This window comes from Hermetia illucens, chromosome 5 (genome assembly GCF_905115235.1).
Source record: "Hermetia illucens chromosome 5, iHerIll2.2.curated.20191125, whole genome shotgun sequence".
NCBI classification, from domain to species: Eukaryota; Metazoa; Arthropoda; class Insecta; order Diptera; family Stratiomyidae; genus Hermetia; species Hermetia illucens.
Window position 1 is genome coordinate 36,350,621 of NC_051853.1, and position 13,915 is coordinate 36,364,535.

Below are 13,915 nucleotides of genomic sequence, written 5' to 3' on the forward strand. Positions count from 1 at the left end.
GTCAGGATTCGAAAAAAGGGATTCATAGTGATCCTACTTTCTTGTCCAAAGTCATTAGAGTTGATCAGAGTTTGTGCTACCGGTATCAAGGAACTGTCAAGTCAGTTGGACACTCCCAACTCCCCCAGGTAAAAAAAGGAAGATAAGTGAGTTTAAATGGGTCGATGGTTGGCTTTTATGTTCGTGCAATTGGACATCTGGAATCCTCTCTGGCCAGATTGTTGACCAGCACCTTGATTTGAAAGGAGGATTTAGAGTCAATGCCTGGGACTTTGGTGATCAGGTGACTGGTTCCTTCATCGTGATAATGCCTCCGCATACATGGTGAGTGAACAGCTATTTGCCTTCTCAGGGTTGATCTGTTCCGTATGATTTTTTCCTGTTTCCGGTCAATTTTTGGTCCTCCTCGTCTATCTTTTTTAGCTAGAATTCGAGGCTGGGGTTCGAATTGTCAATTGCATCGTTCGCGATGTGGAAATTAGTCTTGACAATAGCGGGTGTGTAAGGACTGCCTACATCGCCGTAAATAGACTCCTCTCATTTTCTTTATTTTTTTCCTTTTCTATGTAGTTGATAAAGATGCGGCTATAGTGAGAGAATGTAAATCGTCGTTCCCGGCGGCAATAAGCCTGTATTTTCAAAGGAATTATTTTCAAATTGCTTGAGGAATGTCTCACAGAACACAACAACTGTCAACATCCGTCAACTATTCAACAATTGAATATACCGAGAGAGATTCCCACGACTTACTGCTCATCTATTCCACGAGTTCATTATCGCATATTCTACAACCTTGTCTAGATTGTCTAGTTTGTCCATCATCCATGACGTCTACCCATAATTGCATAATCCATTACCGAATGGAATGATCTCAAATCAAGTGACATGATGCCAGCGCTTCAAGTGCAAACAATTATCATAGCTAAGTCTAGGCGCACGTGTTAATCTTGTTAACCATAATAGATAGATCGCTTGAAAATTCACAAATAGATACATAGACAAAGCATAAACGCTATAGATACCCAGCATTCTATCTATGATCACAGATGCATTGCAATGAAAGAGGAAATGATTTGCGGCACTGATACAGGAGGTTGAGAATGCGTTTTAGCACAGAGAAAACAAAAAACTAGATTGTCTAACAGACAGACAGCGTGGTGATCGTAAATCATATCATTTCCCCCCAGGGCATGGGCAAAGCGTTCTGTCTCGATGTCATTGCTAAGGCCAAGCGGAGGAAGAGTCAAAATCTTGATGATGATGATGACGACGATGATGCGGATGCTGATGATGATGGCGTTGAATGTTGTTGTTACTAAATGCAGCCGATTATCGATGCTGTGAAATTTGCAAGCGCCACTTTATGCTTGCATGTAGGTGATTTAACCCTTTTTAGTGGGAAAGTTTATTTAGGAGGTCTTGGTGATATGCTTAAAAAAAGTTAAGGTATTGTAAAGATGCGTATCTTTTTGCAAGCTTCAGATGAATCTTATCTGTGTCCAAATTTTGATTTCATTCAGGGCCGGTAGAGGTGGTAAATGAAGTGATAATAAATTAAAGTACATTACCTTTCCATAACAATTGGTCTCAAGGTGATGTTCTCTCAGAACTAAAAGGATGTTTTCATTCTTAACGTCTTACGCAAGAAAGCCTTGGCATCACTAGGTTAAAACAGCAAACAAGTGGTGGTCTAGCACAACTTGTTGCGGATCATCCTTCTCATGCAAAAAGTACACATAAAAAATTGCATATCCCTTAAAAGCCTTAAATCCGGTTCGTTCGTCGGAATGTTCCCATGGTATACATAGTTGGGCTGCTCGTAAGGCGTGCATATATGATCTTTTTGTATGTTATCTTTTTCATATGTAACATAGCATGTTGCAACTATACATCCGTGCCCATATGAGCATATTCTATTTAATATGTACCAGATATTAACCATATGTGTGTAGTACCCATCCAATAATAGCTGAAGGATGTTCACCACATGATTGCAACAAAACATCCACATATCGACAAGGTCGTTGGTTGCAATGATCTTGCCGCTTGCACTCTCTGAACATCACTAGAAAGGAAGGAATCCGAGAAAATTTAATTCATGCCGTCTTATGCATTCTACATGTTCTTCCAGTGCTTGAAACCGACGACAGATACAAGCCTGAGAGCCACGAACCCAGGAGGGATGCAACATTCTCAACTATTTTTCTCAATTTTGAATAATTTATCGCCGAGGATCTGATTGCATTCCAGTGTCCGTATGTCCAAATAGAGTATGTAGAATTGTCAAGAGGCCGACTAGACGACACGGTGGCGCAATAGGTAAATTTATTACCTGCTATAGATACATAAGATGCCGAACATTAGAGCCTTCTTACACTTCTCTCGAACCATGTCTAACAGTTCTACAAATAAACAAAACTTGGTCGTTTTATGATAAATTATGACACCATCGTTCACTTTCAAGTGACGGGTCCATTGAAGAAAAGGAGTACCGCAGCTCAGATACATATCCTTGCCACAGGATCATGTCACCTTAAGTAGCAATAGGACCTCCCGAAACGACTTCCAGATTCTGTTGAATACCACCCAGAGTACTTAGCATAAATCTTGTGAATGATTCGGGCGATCTAGTTAGTTCTGGGGAACTGTGGAATTAGTGAAGAATTGTAGATTTTTCTTAAGGTTATGATGACCAGGGTAAGGATTTTCGGTTTCTATCTAAATAGGCTAGAAAACATTTTCCTGATTTTTTGAATCGTTTTCTATACAGAAAAATACACTTGACCAATATTTTTCATATCCTTTTCTGAGAATTCGGGTGTTTGCTAGGACCCTGGAATTTTGTTTATCGAACAATTCATTCTCATGATTTTTCTCTCTCAGGTCGTTATTGCTTGAGTTGTTTGTCCTTCTTTTAAGGGTAGGCTACACGGAGATAATGTGCAGAGTGCAATTGTAAGGACTACCAGTAGCTTATTGATGATTTTTCCCGAGAAGACTTCTGTTAACACTTGTTTGCTATGAACCTCAACGAACTAATAAATAAACAAAATTAGGGAGTTTTTCTTACTACTCAAGTATTGACTTTAATCCTGATACGCCATTTTTGTTTCTAATCAATTATATCAAAATGAGTGTGTGTACGTTGCCCTTAAAAACGCTGATGTGATTTCTGTCTGAATCATGAGCGACCAGTGACATTAGCTAAAAACGTTTGCATTGCATCTAAAAGCCGACCGGCCGTTCACACGAATTGTTTATTTGCCCAGGAAACACTGTAATTGTTGTGTGGACGACGAGATCCTTCTTGAGCACATCCTCGAATGTTCTGTGTATATTCCGCATGGAGGACGAAGGTGTATTTTGTCTCACAGTTGGATGGTAGATAATGGATATCACAAGGTATCGACAACTTAAATATATCCTCCAGAGTTAAGGTTGAGCTGCCACAAATACTTTGTACGCGGTATTATATTTCTCTTATCATTGTCGCTGGAGTCTTTTGCAGATAAGATTGAATTTTCGGTTTTCATTTGGTGTTGCGGGGCTAAGCTATCTATTATATACCAATAAAAGGTGACAATTCGAGTAATGAGTCAGGCGGCCGACCACCTTATCCAAGACGAATGGTTGGTTCTATTTCTTGAGATCTATTATCAAGTCCTTAAGTCGTCAGACCGATTTATGGTGGATATTTTTCGAATTTTCCATTATCTTCATGCAGATACAAAAAAAAATGTGACGAAAAAATGATTAAATCTTGTCAATATGTCAATCAATCACCAAACAAATACCTATTATAAGTGTCCTATCTAAAGTTTATATTAGTGTCCTTTTAGATACTGCCTAGACAATATCATTGAGTGATTTCAGATAATTTTTCATTGATGAACTCGATCTTATATGCAATTAAAATGACGGGGGTTTCCTCTTCACGTTACTGATTTTCTTGTAGGGAAATTATCATATAATGTAAGTAATGTACGGCATGCACGCATGTTTGTGATATGTTGTAGGTACGTAAATTGGGTAATATTTTATTTTATGTGATGTTATCACATGTTTAGTGTAGTCTAAGCAGGGTGAAATTGGTTTGAATATTCATTAAAACAATAGCAAAGAGGTTTGGATCAAAACGAGCTATGAAGAATGAGAAATATGGATTTCACGGGGCTGCAGGCAGCAACTGCATTTGAACACGGGAACGACATATTTCTTGTATGAAGCCTGGCAGACTTAAATACCTAATTGATTTATATTTTCGAGTGAAGAAATATAATTACATTACATGGGTCCGCAAATTCATATATGGGTGTTGTTTAGGATAGTGAGGGATCCTAAGTCCACATCCATTTGATGTTGGACCGGATCAAATGGGGAGCAACTTACTCTCACGTTTTTTTGGTCCACGGATCCCTCGTTTGGGGCATGGCATCCAAGCATTTTAAAATATGGATTAATGGTTTCGTCCAGGGCAGAGGCAACTCATCAGACACTGCCTCACCTCCGCCTTGGGGGCAGCGTGACCGTAAGTGGCAACACGTGGAAAACGCTCCTTTATATATTCGCAAAAACTATCCTACACAATAATTTAGCTTTAGCCTAGCTTGGGCTCAAACTATTGGATATAATTCGCACACTGCTCCCAGGGCGAAGGTGAGGCAGCGTCTGATGAGTTGCCTTTGAATTAGCTTTGTGGAAGCGCTACTTTCATGACAGGAAAGCATTCGTCCACGATATCTATTAGCATATGTGGGTCATTGTGGAGCGCAATTGCCCACAGAGACCTATCGCAGGTTCATTTGCTTGGACCCTGATGATGGATAAACTTTTCGGTGAGCTTAGTTCGGTGGTTGAATGTGTTGCTTACACGGATGACTTCCTTATTCTTGTTTAGGGGAACGGTCGGCTTGAGCTCGAGCAGCGTGGTCTCAACGGAGAAAATCGACGCGATGTTGCTCAAAGGCAACTTACCTCGTCCGCCGTCAAGTTGGACAGAGACAGGAAGAGAGTGACATACTTTGGAGTGACAGTGTTTGTGCTCGCAAGTGTTGCGAGCTCAGGACGCGTTTGACTAAATTGGTGTTAATGTTAAGACGTATGATGTGGTGTAAATGAGGTCACCGATGACGGTGCAAGGCAGGAAATTATTTGACGCTTGTCAACGTATGGCATTGTTAACGTGTCTTCCTGTTGTATTGTTGGATGTTCTTCCTCTTGATTTAGAGGAGTCTAACGTGTCATGGCCCACAGAATCAGGAGGGGTGTACTTTTTCTGCAAGCGGATATAGTTAGTGGTGTCCAAAAGTTCCTAGATGAGAGTGTTGCATCGAAGTGGCAGATTAGATGGAATGAAAATGGGAAAGAGCGGGCCACATACGAGTACGTAAAATGTGTGGCTGCCAGAGAGAGGAGGCTCTATCGTGCACTTCGGGTTTAAGATGCGTTTCTTCCTTTTTCTTCTCGCGGAACCTTAGCTTTAGTCAAAGTTGTGTTCTCTGTAGGGCAAATTCAGCTTGGACTCAGTCACTGCTGTGTTCGTTACCGTCTGATTGTGGTCTCTAAATCATTTCGTATCCGAAGAGGACTGTGGGATTATACCTACATGGCAGGTAATCATGTTAAACTACCAGGATCTTCACTACTTCCAAGGATATGGGAAATGTTGCATTGCATCGCGTGGATCATTTGGTCCAAAGTGTTGGGAAAAGGACTAATTTTTTAGATAAAATAGTTACTGGTCATGAGACGTAGTGTTACGAGTAAGACCTGGAAACAGAACCTTCGAGTTTCGAGTGTTATCCTGGCCAGTTTCCAAATCCAAAAAAGACTCGCATGGGCAGATCAAGCTTCAAAAGCATGTTCATTGCCTTTTTCAATTCCAAATGAGTGGTCCTCAAAGAGTTTCTATCTGTCTGGGAATCTGGCTGGACAGTTTGAAAGATAGGATTCACCGAATCCATCCGAAGATTATGTAGGTGCACCATCACGACAACGCGTCCAGTCATATGTCGTTTGTCGCCCGTGAGATTTTGACCAGAAAGAAGATTGCTACTTTGCGGAACCCTTCTTACAGTCATGAGATGGCACCTTCTGACTTTTTCTGGTTCTCTTGGATAAAAGGTCAGCATACTGGATGTTGAGACATTAGTCCTGAACGGAATTGCGGTTGTCGAATTTCAGGAGGCCTATGAAACTTGGGGAAAATCATTGGCGGTGCTGTATTGATGTGCAAGGGTGCTACTTTGAAGAATGTGAAGTTACTGTTACAAAACTGTCACCAAAATTTCTGGTTCTGAGATCAATCCAGATACTTTTGGAATGGATCCTGTATACAGTTGTGTGTATAAGTAAATATCTCTATTATAATAGTCGTACACAGATGATTCAGGAGAACGGAGCGGACTCAAAGTTGAGTGGGGTGCTGTTTAGAGATCAGGTAGCAGCCAAAAGTTTTTCGATGTAACTCGTGCGAAATCTTTTCTATGTGACATCTGCTTCTATCCCTAAAGATTTGTTCGGTTTAGTTTCCTCCTTTTTCTCAGCTCTGTCTTCAGAAGTGCTGGAAGCATAGCCAAGTATCACATTTTGTGGATGACAAGCTTGAGAAAGTAATGGTCCACAATTCCCCATTCGGCCACTGCGGACTGTGGCTTACTTTGACAGTTACGATTGAAATGAGATTTCTCGAACAATTCTTCTGAGATATCCTCGTATTTTCTACAAGAGTTATTCCTTACCGTCCGTTTGGCAGCTGGAAATGTTTGTCGAGGTGAAGGCAGTTTCGAGAAAATTCTTGATTGACAGTTTTACAGTATTGGGGGAAGACGCTGGATCACATGACTTCTGAGTAAACTTGTTACGAAAGATGCGGATCATTAAAAGGTACGAATCATTGCTTCGAAAATATATACATCTCACATTTTGTACGCCCCTACTCCATAATCTGTCAGCTTTCTCTGGTCAACCCTGTAGTGCTAACAATTGCGTTTTACGACAAGGTGTATTTCTCAATTTTTGGATTGTTTTTATGACGATCATCAGTTCCTTATCCTCCAAAGCACACAGTGGATATATACTGACTGCACGTTTAGCTCTAATATTAATAGTCTAACACTTTTTTCATTATCGAGACATGTGACTCAAGGAGAAAGGACATGCATTCCGTTTAGAAGGAATGTTGTCAACAGTACAAGTCTCGATGTCAATGTTCCTCACAGGGGGCCAATGAAAATAGCAGACGGGATCACAGATCTTCTCATAAAAAAATTTACCTGGATCTATGTAAATCTCCAAAGAGTCCTTGCTCCTTTTCTTTCAAATATTTTTTTATTAAAATCGGTTTGCTGTCTGTCTGTCTGTCCGTCACACGCATTTTCTCGGAGACGGTTGTAGCGATTGACACCAAATTTGATAGAAATGTGGGAACTGTGAACGTTCACGCATACAGTGAGTTGCATCCTTTTACGTTGAATTTAAGGGGGGTCTCCATACATGCAAAAGGGGGGGGGGTGTACATTTGTTTCATCAAATATAGTCATGTGGGGTATCAAATTAAAGGTTTCGGTTAGTACTTTTCGAAACCGGTCTTAGTTTTGACAGTGTTTTTCTCGCTGAAAGAGAAAAGCACTGAAAACGAAGGGTATAACTGGTTCCCGAAATAGGGTACATATTTGCTAATAAATCATTTTGCAATCACAAATGGAGGCTTCTTTGATTAGAGTTAGGGGAGTAATTGCAATCTTTGTAGAAGGGATACCTCTGAAAATAGACTTGAATAATCAAAGGCTAATGCAAGGTATGAACCGTGCTTGCCTTGCAAACTAGCCACTACATTGTTATACTTTGTATCTCGTATCGGTCGATACCTATCTCCTATGTACATTTATCAAGTACTTCAACATATCGTCTAAGCCATCGATAATCAATCTCAATCTGTAGTTTTTCTATCTTTCCCAATAATTTCATAATTGTGTTTGTTATTCTTGGTAGCGCAACATACAAACAATAACCGTAAAGGCCCTTATCAACTTCCTCCGTTTATAAACTCATTAAGTTCAACCTCCAGCTATCGGCGACTAGTTTTTCAGGCCCTTTTGTTTTCAATATCTTCAATGTTTATCAAAATATTAATTGTACGTACATTGCACTAATAGTGTCACCTAAGTCGCTGTATTGTGAGGTGCCGAACGTGCGTGCATAATGTCCGTGATAATCGCGTTTTTAACTTAACGAACATTGGAACTGATAATCATGTGCACCGCTCGGCATGTTGAGTAAGTAATAACTGAAAATCTAGGCTAATAACATATCGCTTAGTTTTGTAATAGAGTGTCCATCATCTTTGCACTGTATGCTAGTGATAACAATACACCTGATGGTCGTGTGTTTAATGGATTTTTCCACCCTGTCGATTGCCTTACAGTTTTGTATTACTGTGTAGTAGGGGTTCAGTTTTTGCTCTTTTGGCTGAGTGGGTCAACAATGTTGCCATTTAGATACTGGAGCAGAACGTGCTTCTTGAGATACTGGAGGAGAAGGTGCTTCTTGAAGGCTCCTCAAGATAAAGTCCTATTTCTGAAGAAAATCGACCATGAATTTATCTATTCCCGACGATGAGGAAGCAGGACCTTCTTTTGCTAACATCATTTCGAGAGAGAATTTATTTTGTCAATATCTAGATTTCCATGGAACATCTCAATGAATTACACAATACACAACAATATGATCCCGGTAACACTTTCCGTCACACCTGATAACACTCTAAATTAACTGAACCTTTCGACCGAGCATAGTCGACATTTTCACGCCATGCAACCCACTAACAATGGTGGTAATTGCTGCATATCAAAATATTTCCCATGGGCGTCGTTTAGATTACAATTTTCCGCAACCGTCCAGATACTATTGAGTTTAACGCGGGTCTCCTCATCGGTGCATCATGCTCCTAAAAAAATATTGCTAAACTTACGTGTAGTAAACAGTTGGGTACTACATGGGCAGACATTGGCATGCCTTACGATTACGCTTCGTGACATAATTTTACGCTAAATAGTAAACGTTACGAACGTAAACAATATTCGCTTCAGATCATTCATCATTGCACAATGCAAGCAACAATTACAGCGATCTGAATGCAATGTTAATTGCTCTTCTGATTCCGATTCTATGCAATTTATAATCGGAAAAGCGGTATTGAGTGGCGTGTGCGGGTTTCAGGTTCTACTTAGAAATGTTATGATAAGAATTATTGTTAGCGGGCTATTGCGAAATGCGGTTAAAAATATCATTTAGCTGAAAAATTTTATCACCTTAATGGATTTTATGTTTCATCATATATACCTTATATTAACGATCAATTGTAAATAAATTTTTCTCTTCTCTTTTCACAGAATTGGGAATTATATGTACTGAGTAAATTGAAGTGGGATTTATCGTGTGTCACGCCTCTGGATTTCTTAGAATTACTATTATCACGATTGCCTATAACAAGTAAAAATTGCCCAGATATTAGTAAGGAAAAAGTTAGACAACATTCACAAGCTTTTATATGGTTAACAGCAAAAGGTGAGTAATTTCTGCACAAATTAATCTTATATACGAATTTCTAAAAGCACTTGATAAATCGTGAATTAAATTGAATTAACGGTCGTTAATATTATAATCACATTGGTCTGAGATTGGGAGCGGTTCCCCACCAAAGGATTGTTTCTATTTACCAATTTATTTGAGGATTCGGTGGCCGAGTTGGTTGAGCATCAGTCTCTTATACCGTTGTTCCGAGTTGGAATTCCAGCCGTCATGGACGTTTGTGTTCGTCTTTGTGTTGCTCCGTTGTTGTAGGTTTATCGTTTGCATTGAAAGTCAAATAGGAAAAATGTATTCTAGTCTCTTCGTAGTATTTTCTCGTAGGTGGTTTCGATTGCGGCGATAATGATGTCCTCATGTCTGTATAAAATTCTCTAAATATTTCCGCTAGTAGCTTCTTCCGGATATAGGAGCAGCTTGCTTCCACCGTTCGACCCATGGTATACTCGAAAAAGTCGTCATGACTTGAAAACTAGTCATAAACAGCGTTCCTTATTAATGCGGTGGAATGTTACTTTCTTCAAATTACGCTGTGTTAAATCTGCAACGCACAGCGGGTGATTATTACTTTTTCTCTCCATGAACTCCTCTACGCGATGGAATTTAAGTTGAGCCAGCAAACTTTCAGCTAATACATTCTGGTCGTTTTCCAGCTTTATTTTATATCTATCTTTAAATTAGCGATATCACCCTGTATAGTTGAAATTTTTAGGTCCCTCTGGATCTTCCAGTTTTTCAAGTACTAGGCACCATTTGTCGCTCATAGTAGCTTGTCTACCCGCTGATTCCCTGAGTTGAGTTCTTTAAATCTAAATGGGTTTTAAAGTAGCTTTGTAACCACGCGAGCTAAGTGTTGCTGTAGCATTGGAGGACGTTGAAATTTCCTTACAAGGGAAAATAAGTTACCGTATGTACCCGGTGTACTATTTTGTGAGAATTTCTATTCATAAATGAAGGTCCTAAGAAGCAGAACATTTTTACTTTACTCTGAATTTGCGTTGGGCAAAGAAAGATTCAAAAATGTGATTCATTTTTACAAAGAGCAGCTTTCGGTTTACTATCTGTGTGTCCCGTCTGTCTGTCTGTCACACGCATTTTTCTCGGAGACCATTGTGGCGATTGACACCAAATTTGGTGGAAAGGTGGGGACTGTGAACGCTCACCCATTCAGTGGAATACATCATTCTAGGTTGAACTTAAGGGGTGTCTCCATATATGCAAAAGGGAATGCAAATTTTTTTTTCCACCATATAAAGTCATGTGGGGTATCAAATGAAAGGTCTCGATTAGTACCTTTCGAGGCCGGTTTTAGTTTTGACATCTGTTGGGAAAGTGGGGATTGCGGGGGCTGAAAGTGATCATGTTTTTCATGAATCCATTCTTAGAAACTACCTGACCAAAAATCTGAAAAAAATCAGGAGATTGCCACTATATGGCACCTAGGCTCCGAAATACCCTACATAAGGATATCTGTTCAAATAGAGTTAATAATATTATATTATTATAATTTTTAGTAAGCATCACGAAATATTGCAGCAATGTAGGCTATGATATATAGCATGATCCTGCCGAGTTTGGTGGAAATCGCACTATAACTAACAAATTTATAGTAGGTCGAAGTTGGCGCTTCTGTGTAAATCCAAAACTTTGAATGTCATTATCACGTGAAAGTTGGTATTCTCACATAATATATGGATATATTACGTGCTAGGTTCTAATGGGACAAATCTTCACCTAAATATTTTTATATAAGAAATACACAAAAGCTTTCATACTTGAAGCGCCCAGCTTTCGGTTTCCTGTTTGTTTATTTTATATGTATACTAAGCCTGGAAGTAGGATTTCTTTGATTTCTAGACGAGTTCTAATTTCAGAGACAATTTTGTGGATTGCTCAATAACACTATATTTTTCGCGAAACCTAAACTGATGGTGGGGATGATTTTGCTTTCAGATATGAACAGCAATATTTTTGTAAGCTATCATTTAAAGGCTTATTGGTCTGTAGGAAGTAACCTGTGTTTTCTTTTTTCCCTACTTTGCAAAATCTGCGAAATTTTTGAAAGCTTAGGGAAATACTTAAGCTGCAGTAATGCATGAAAGTAAAGTGGATTATCAATATGCTTGTCAGGGTTGGAATCATTTAAAAGATTCTCCAATAGGTGCTATCGAATTTTGACAATCTAAAGCTACTATTTGGTCTTACAATGCGTTAAAATTTTTAAAATATATTATCAAAATTGGTGCTATGTTTGCCAAATGTTCCCCACATTCTATCCCATTTGGTTTTCGTGACGATTTTGCAGACTTTCCAATTAGTCGTTTATTTATTAATTTGGTGCGTTCGGATCGCTGGTTGATGATGCAGTACCTATATGCCAGAGAAATGCAGGATTGAGGAGGATATTGTTGCTGTCCGGGACAGTCTGGGAGAAAATCCCAGACGGTACATCTCACACAACAGCTTGTTTGTCCAGAACTGGACCTTCATCCATATTAAGTTTAAATAATTCAGGTTAGGAATTTTTGTTTAGAGATTGATGAGTCGTAAGTCCGCATCCACTTGTTGTCGGACCGGATCAAGTGGAGAGTAACTTACACCCACTCTTTTTGGTCCACGGATTCCTCTTGTTCGGTTTAACACCCAAAGTTCAAAAATTAAAAAAGGGATGAACACGGCTACGGTTTCGTATCAGGGCAGAAGCAACTCACCAGTCGCTGTCTCAACTCTGCCCTGGGAGCATCATGACCGAAGTGGTTCGCAGATGTTATACGCTTTGATAATTCGCAGAGCATGTCAAGGGTGCGAATTATATCCAACGTAAATCCGCCCATAGTTCGGACCAAAGTTTAGCCGGAGCTTGATAATTTTTGTTTACGGATTGAGGAAGTCTAAGGACCATGACCAGTTTTGATTGTTGGTTGATTAGTCTTTCGAGCAATTGGCGACTAATTCTGACTTTGACCAAAAAATTATCTTGAGACTTGGTGGAATATCGGTATTTGCAAGAATAAATATCTACACCAGCGAAAAAGAAAATACAAGTTTTTTATTATTTAAAAAAAGTTATCTTCAGCGACAAGGTTAATGTCTGGGTAGGTGGGTTTATAAACAATCAAATTTGTCGCATTTGAATAGATGAAAATCCACGGGATATTCATCAGCTGCTCTTCACTTCGAAAAAATCAATATTGGAGGAGGATTTTTGTTCCGTGGTACCATGAGCCCTTATTTCTTCGAAGATACGCAAGAAGCTGCACTCACTGTCAATGGTGACCGATATCGGAAGATGGTAATATTTTTTTTGTGTCTAGTATGGTTGCTATGGACCTCACAAACATGTACAAGTCAAGTAAGACAGTGTATGGGAATTCCCACAATTGGTAAATTGTACAAACCTACAATTTCTTTGTAGATGACGTCTTTGCCTTCAGGACTTTAATGGAAAAATTCTGATCAGTACCGGTTATTTATTAGAAAAGCATGGTAATCGCTATGAGTGACGCGAACGCTATGCGCTATAAGCAGTGTTCCTCAGTACATATCAAAACAGGCCTGAGATGTCGTATTCCCCGGCGGCCCAATATATTAGTTGAAATCGCTCCTCAAGAAGTGGCTACAGAGGTTATACCTCTCAATGTCAAAATCTTGATAACATTCCAGTTCAGTCGGGAAACAGACCAAGAGGGATGCAAAATTAATCGTGACCTTCTTTTCCCGAAATGTTTGCTTGTCCGTGCGTCAAGAAAAAGCAAAATTAGAACAGAAAGGACTGGAAGTGTTGCATGAAACGATTCGTGAGCATTTGATTACAAATTATTTGAACTGGTGGAGTACCGTAAAGAAAACACTGGTCTGAAAAACACGTTGTCAAACGACTTGTTTCGGGGTATCGAAATATTGATCGTTACTGGAGTAACATTGTTTTTTCCGATCAAGTTGTTGGCAAAACAACGTGCTTGATGTTCCTCATCGGAACAATTTATCCAGCATATCGTAAAACATTCATACATCTTTGGGGTCGCTTTTCATCAAAGAGTTTTGGCCGCTTGCACCTGGTTGCTGTGAAATCAAATATTTCCAAGATTGTTAGAATTTACAAAAAAAACCTTTTCAGTGAAAAATAAGTTGGAAACCGGAAGCTCGGCGCTTCAGCGATGAAAGGTTTTCTTGATTTTTTATCTAAGAATATTTTTGTATACTATGGTTCCATTTATATATGGTAGTGTATATACGTTGAATATACCCAATATTGAATTCTATATGGTACTGACATTTTCCTCTAATTTATGCGAAAGAGGTAAGTTTGAATCACCAGAATTCCGTT

At 39.3% G+C, this 13,915-nt stretch overlaps 1 protein-coding gene across 1 annotated transcript in view; it reads left to right on the plus strand.

Annotated features, from left to right (window-relative positions):
- The window catches only part of LOC119657878 (G1/S-specific cyclin-D2), a 180,572-nt gene that overhangs the window by 133,478 nt on the left and 33,179 nt on the right, over positions 1-13,915 (plus strand). The window contains exon 4 of the mRNA XM_038065009.1: positions 9,393-9,567. Within this exon, the coding sequence (XP_037920937.1) occupies positions 9,393-9,567 (175 nt within the window). The remainder of the gene's footprint in view (positions 1-9,392; positions 9,568-13,915) is intronic.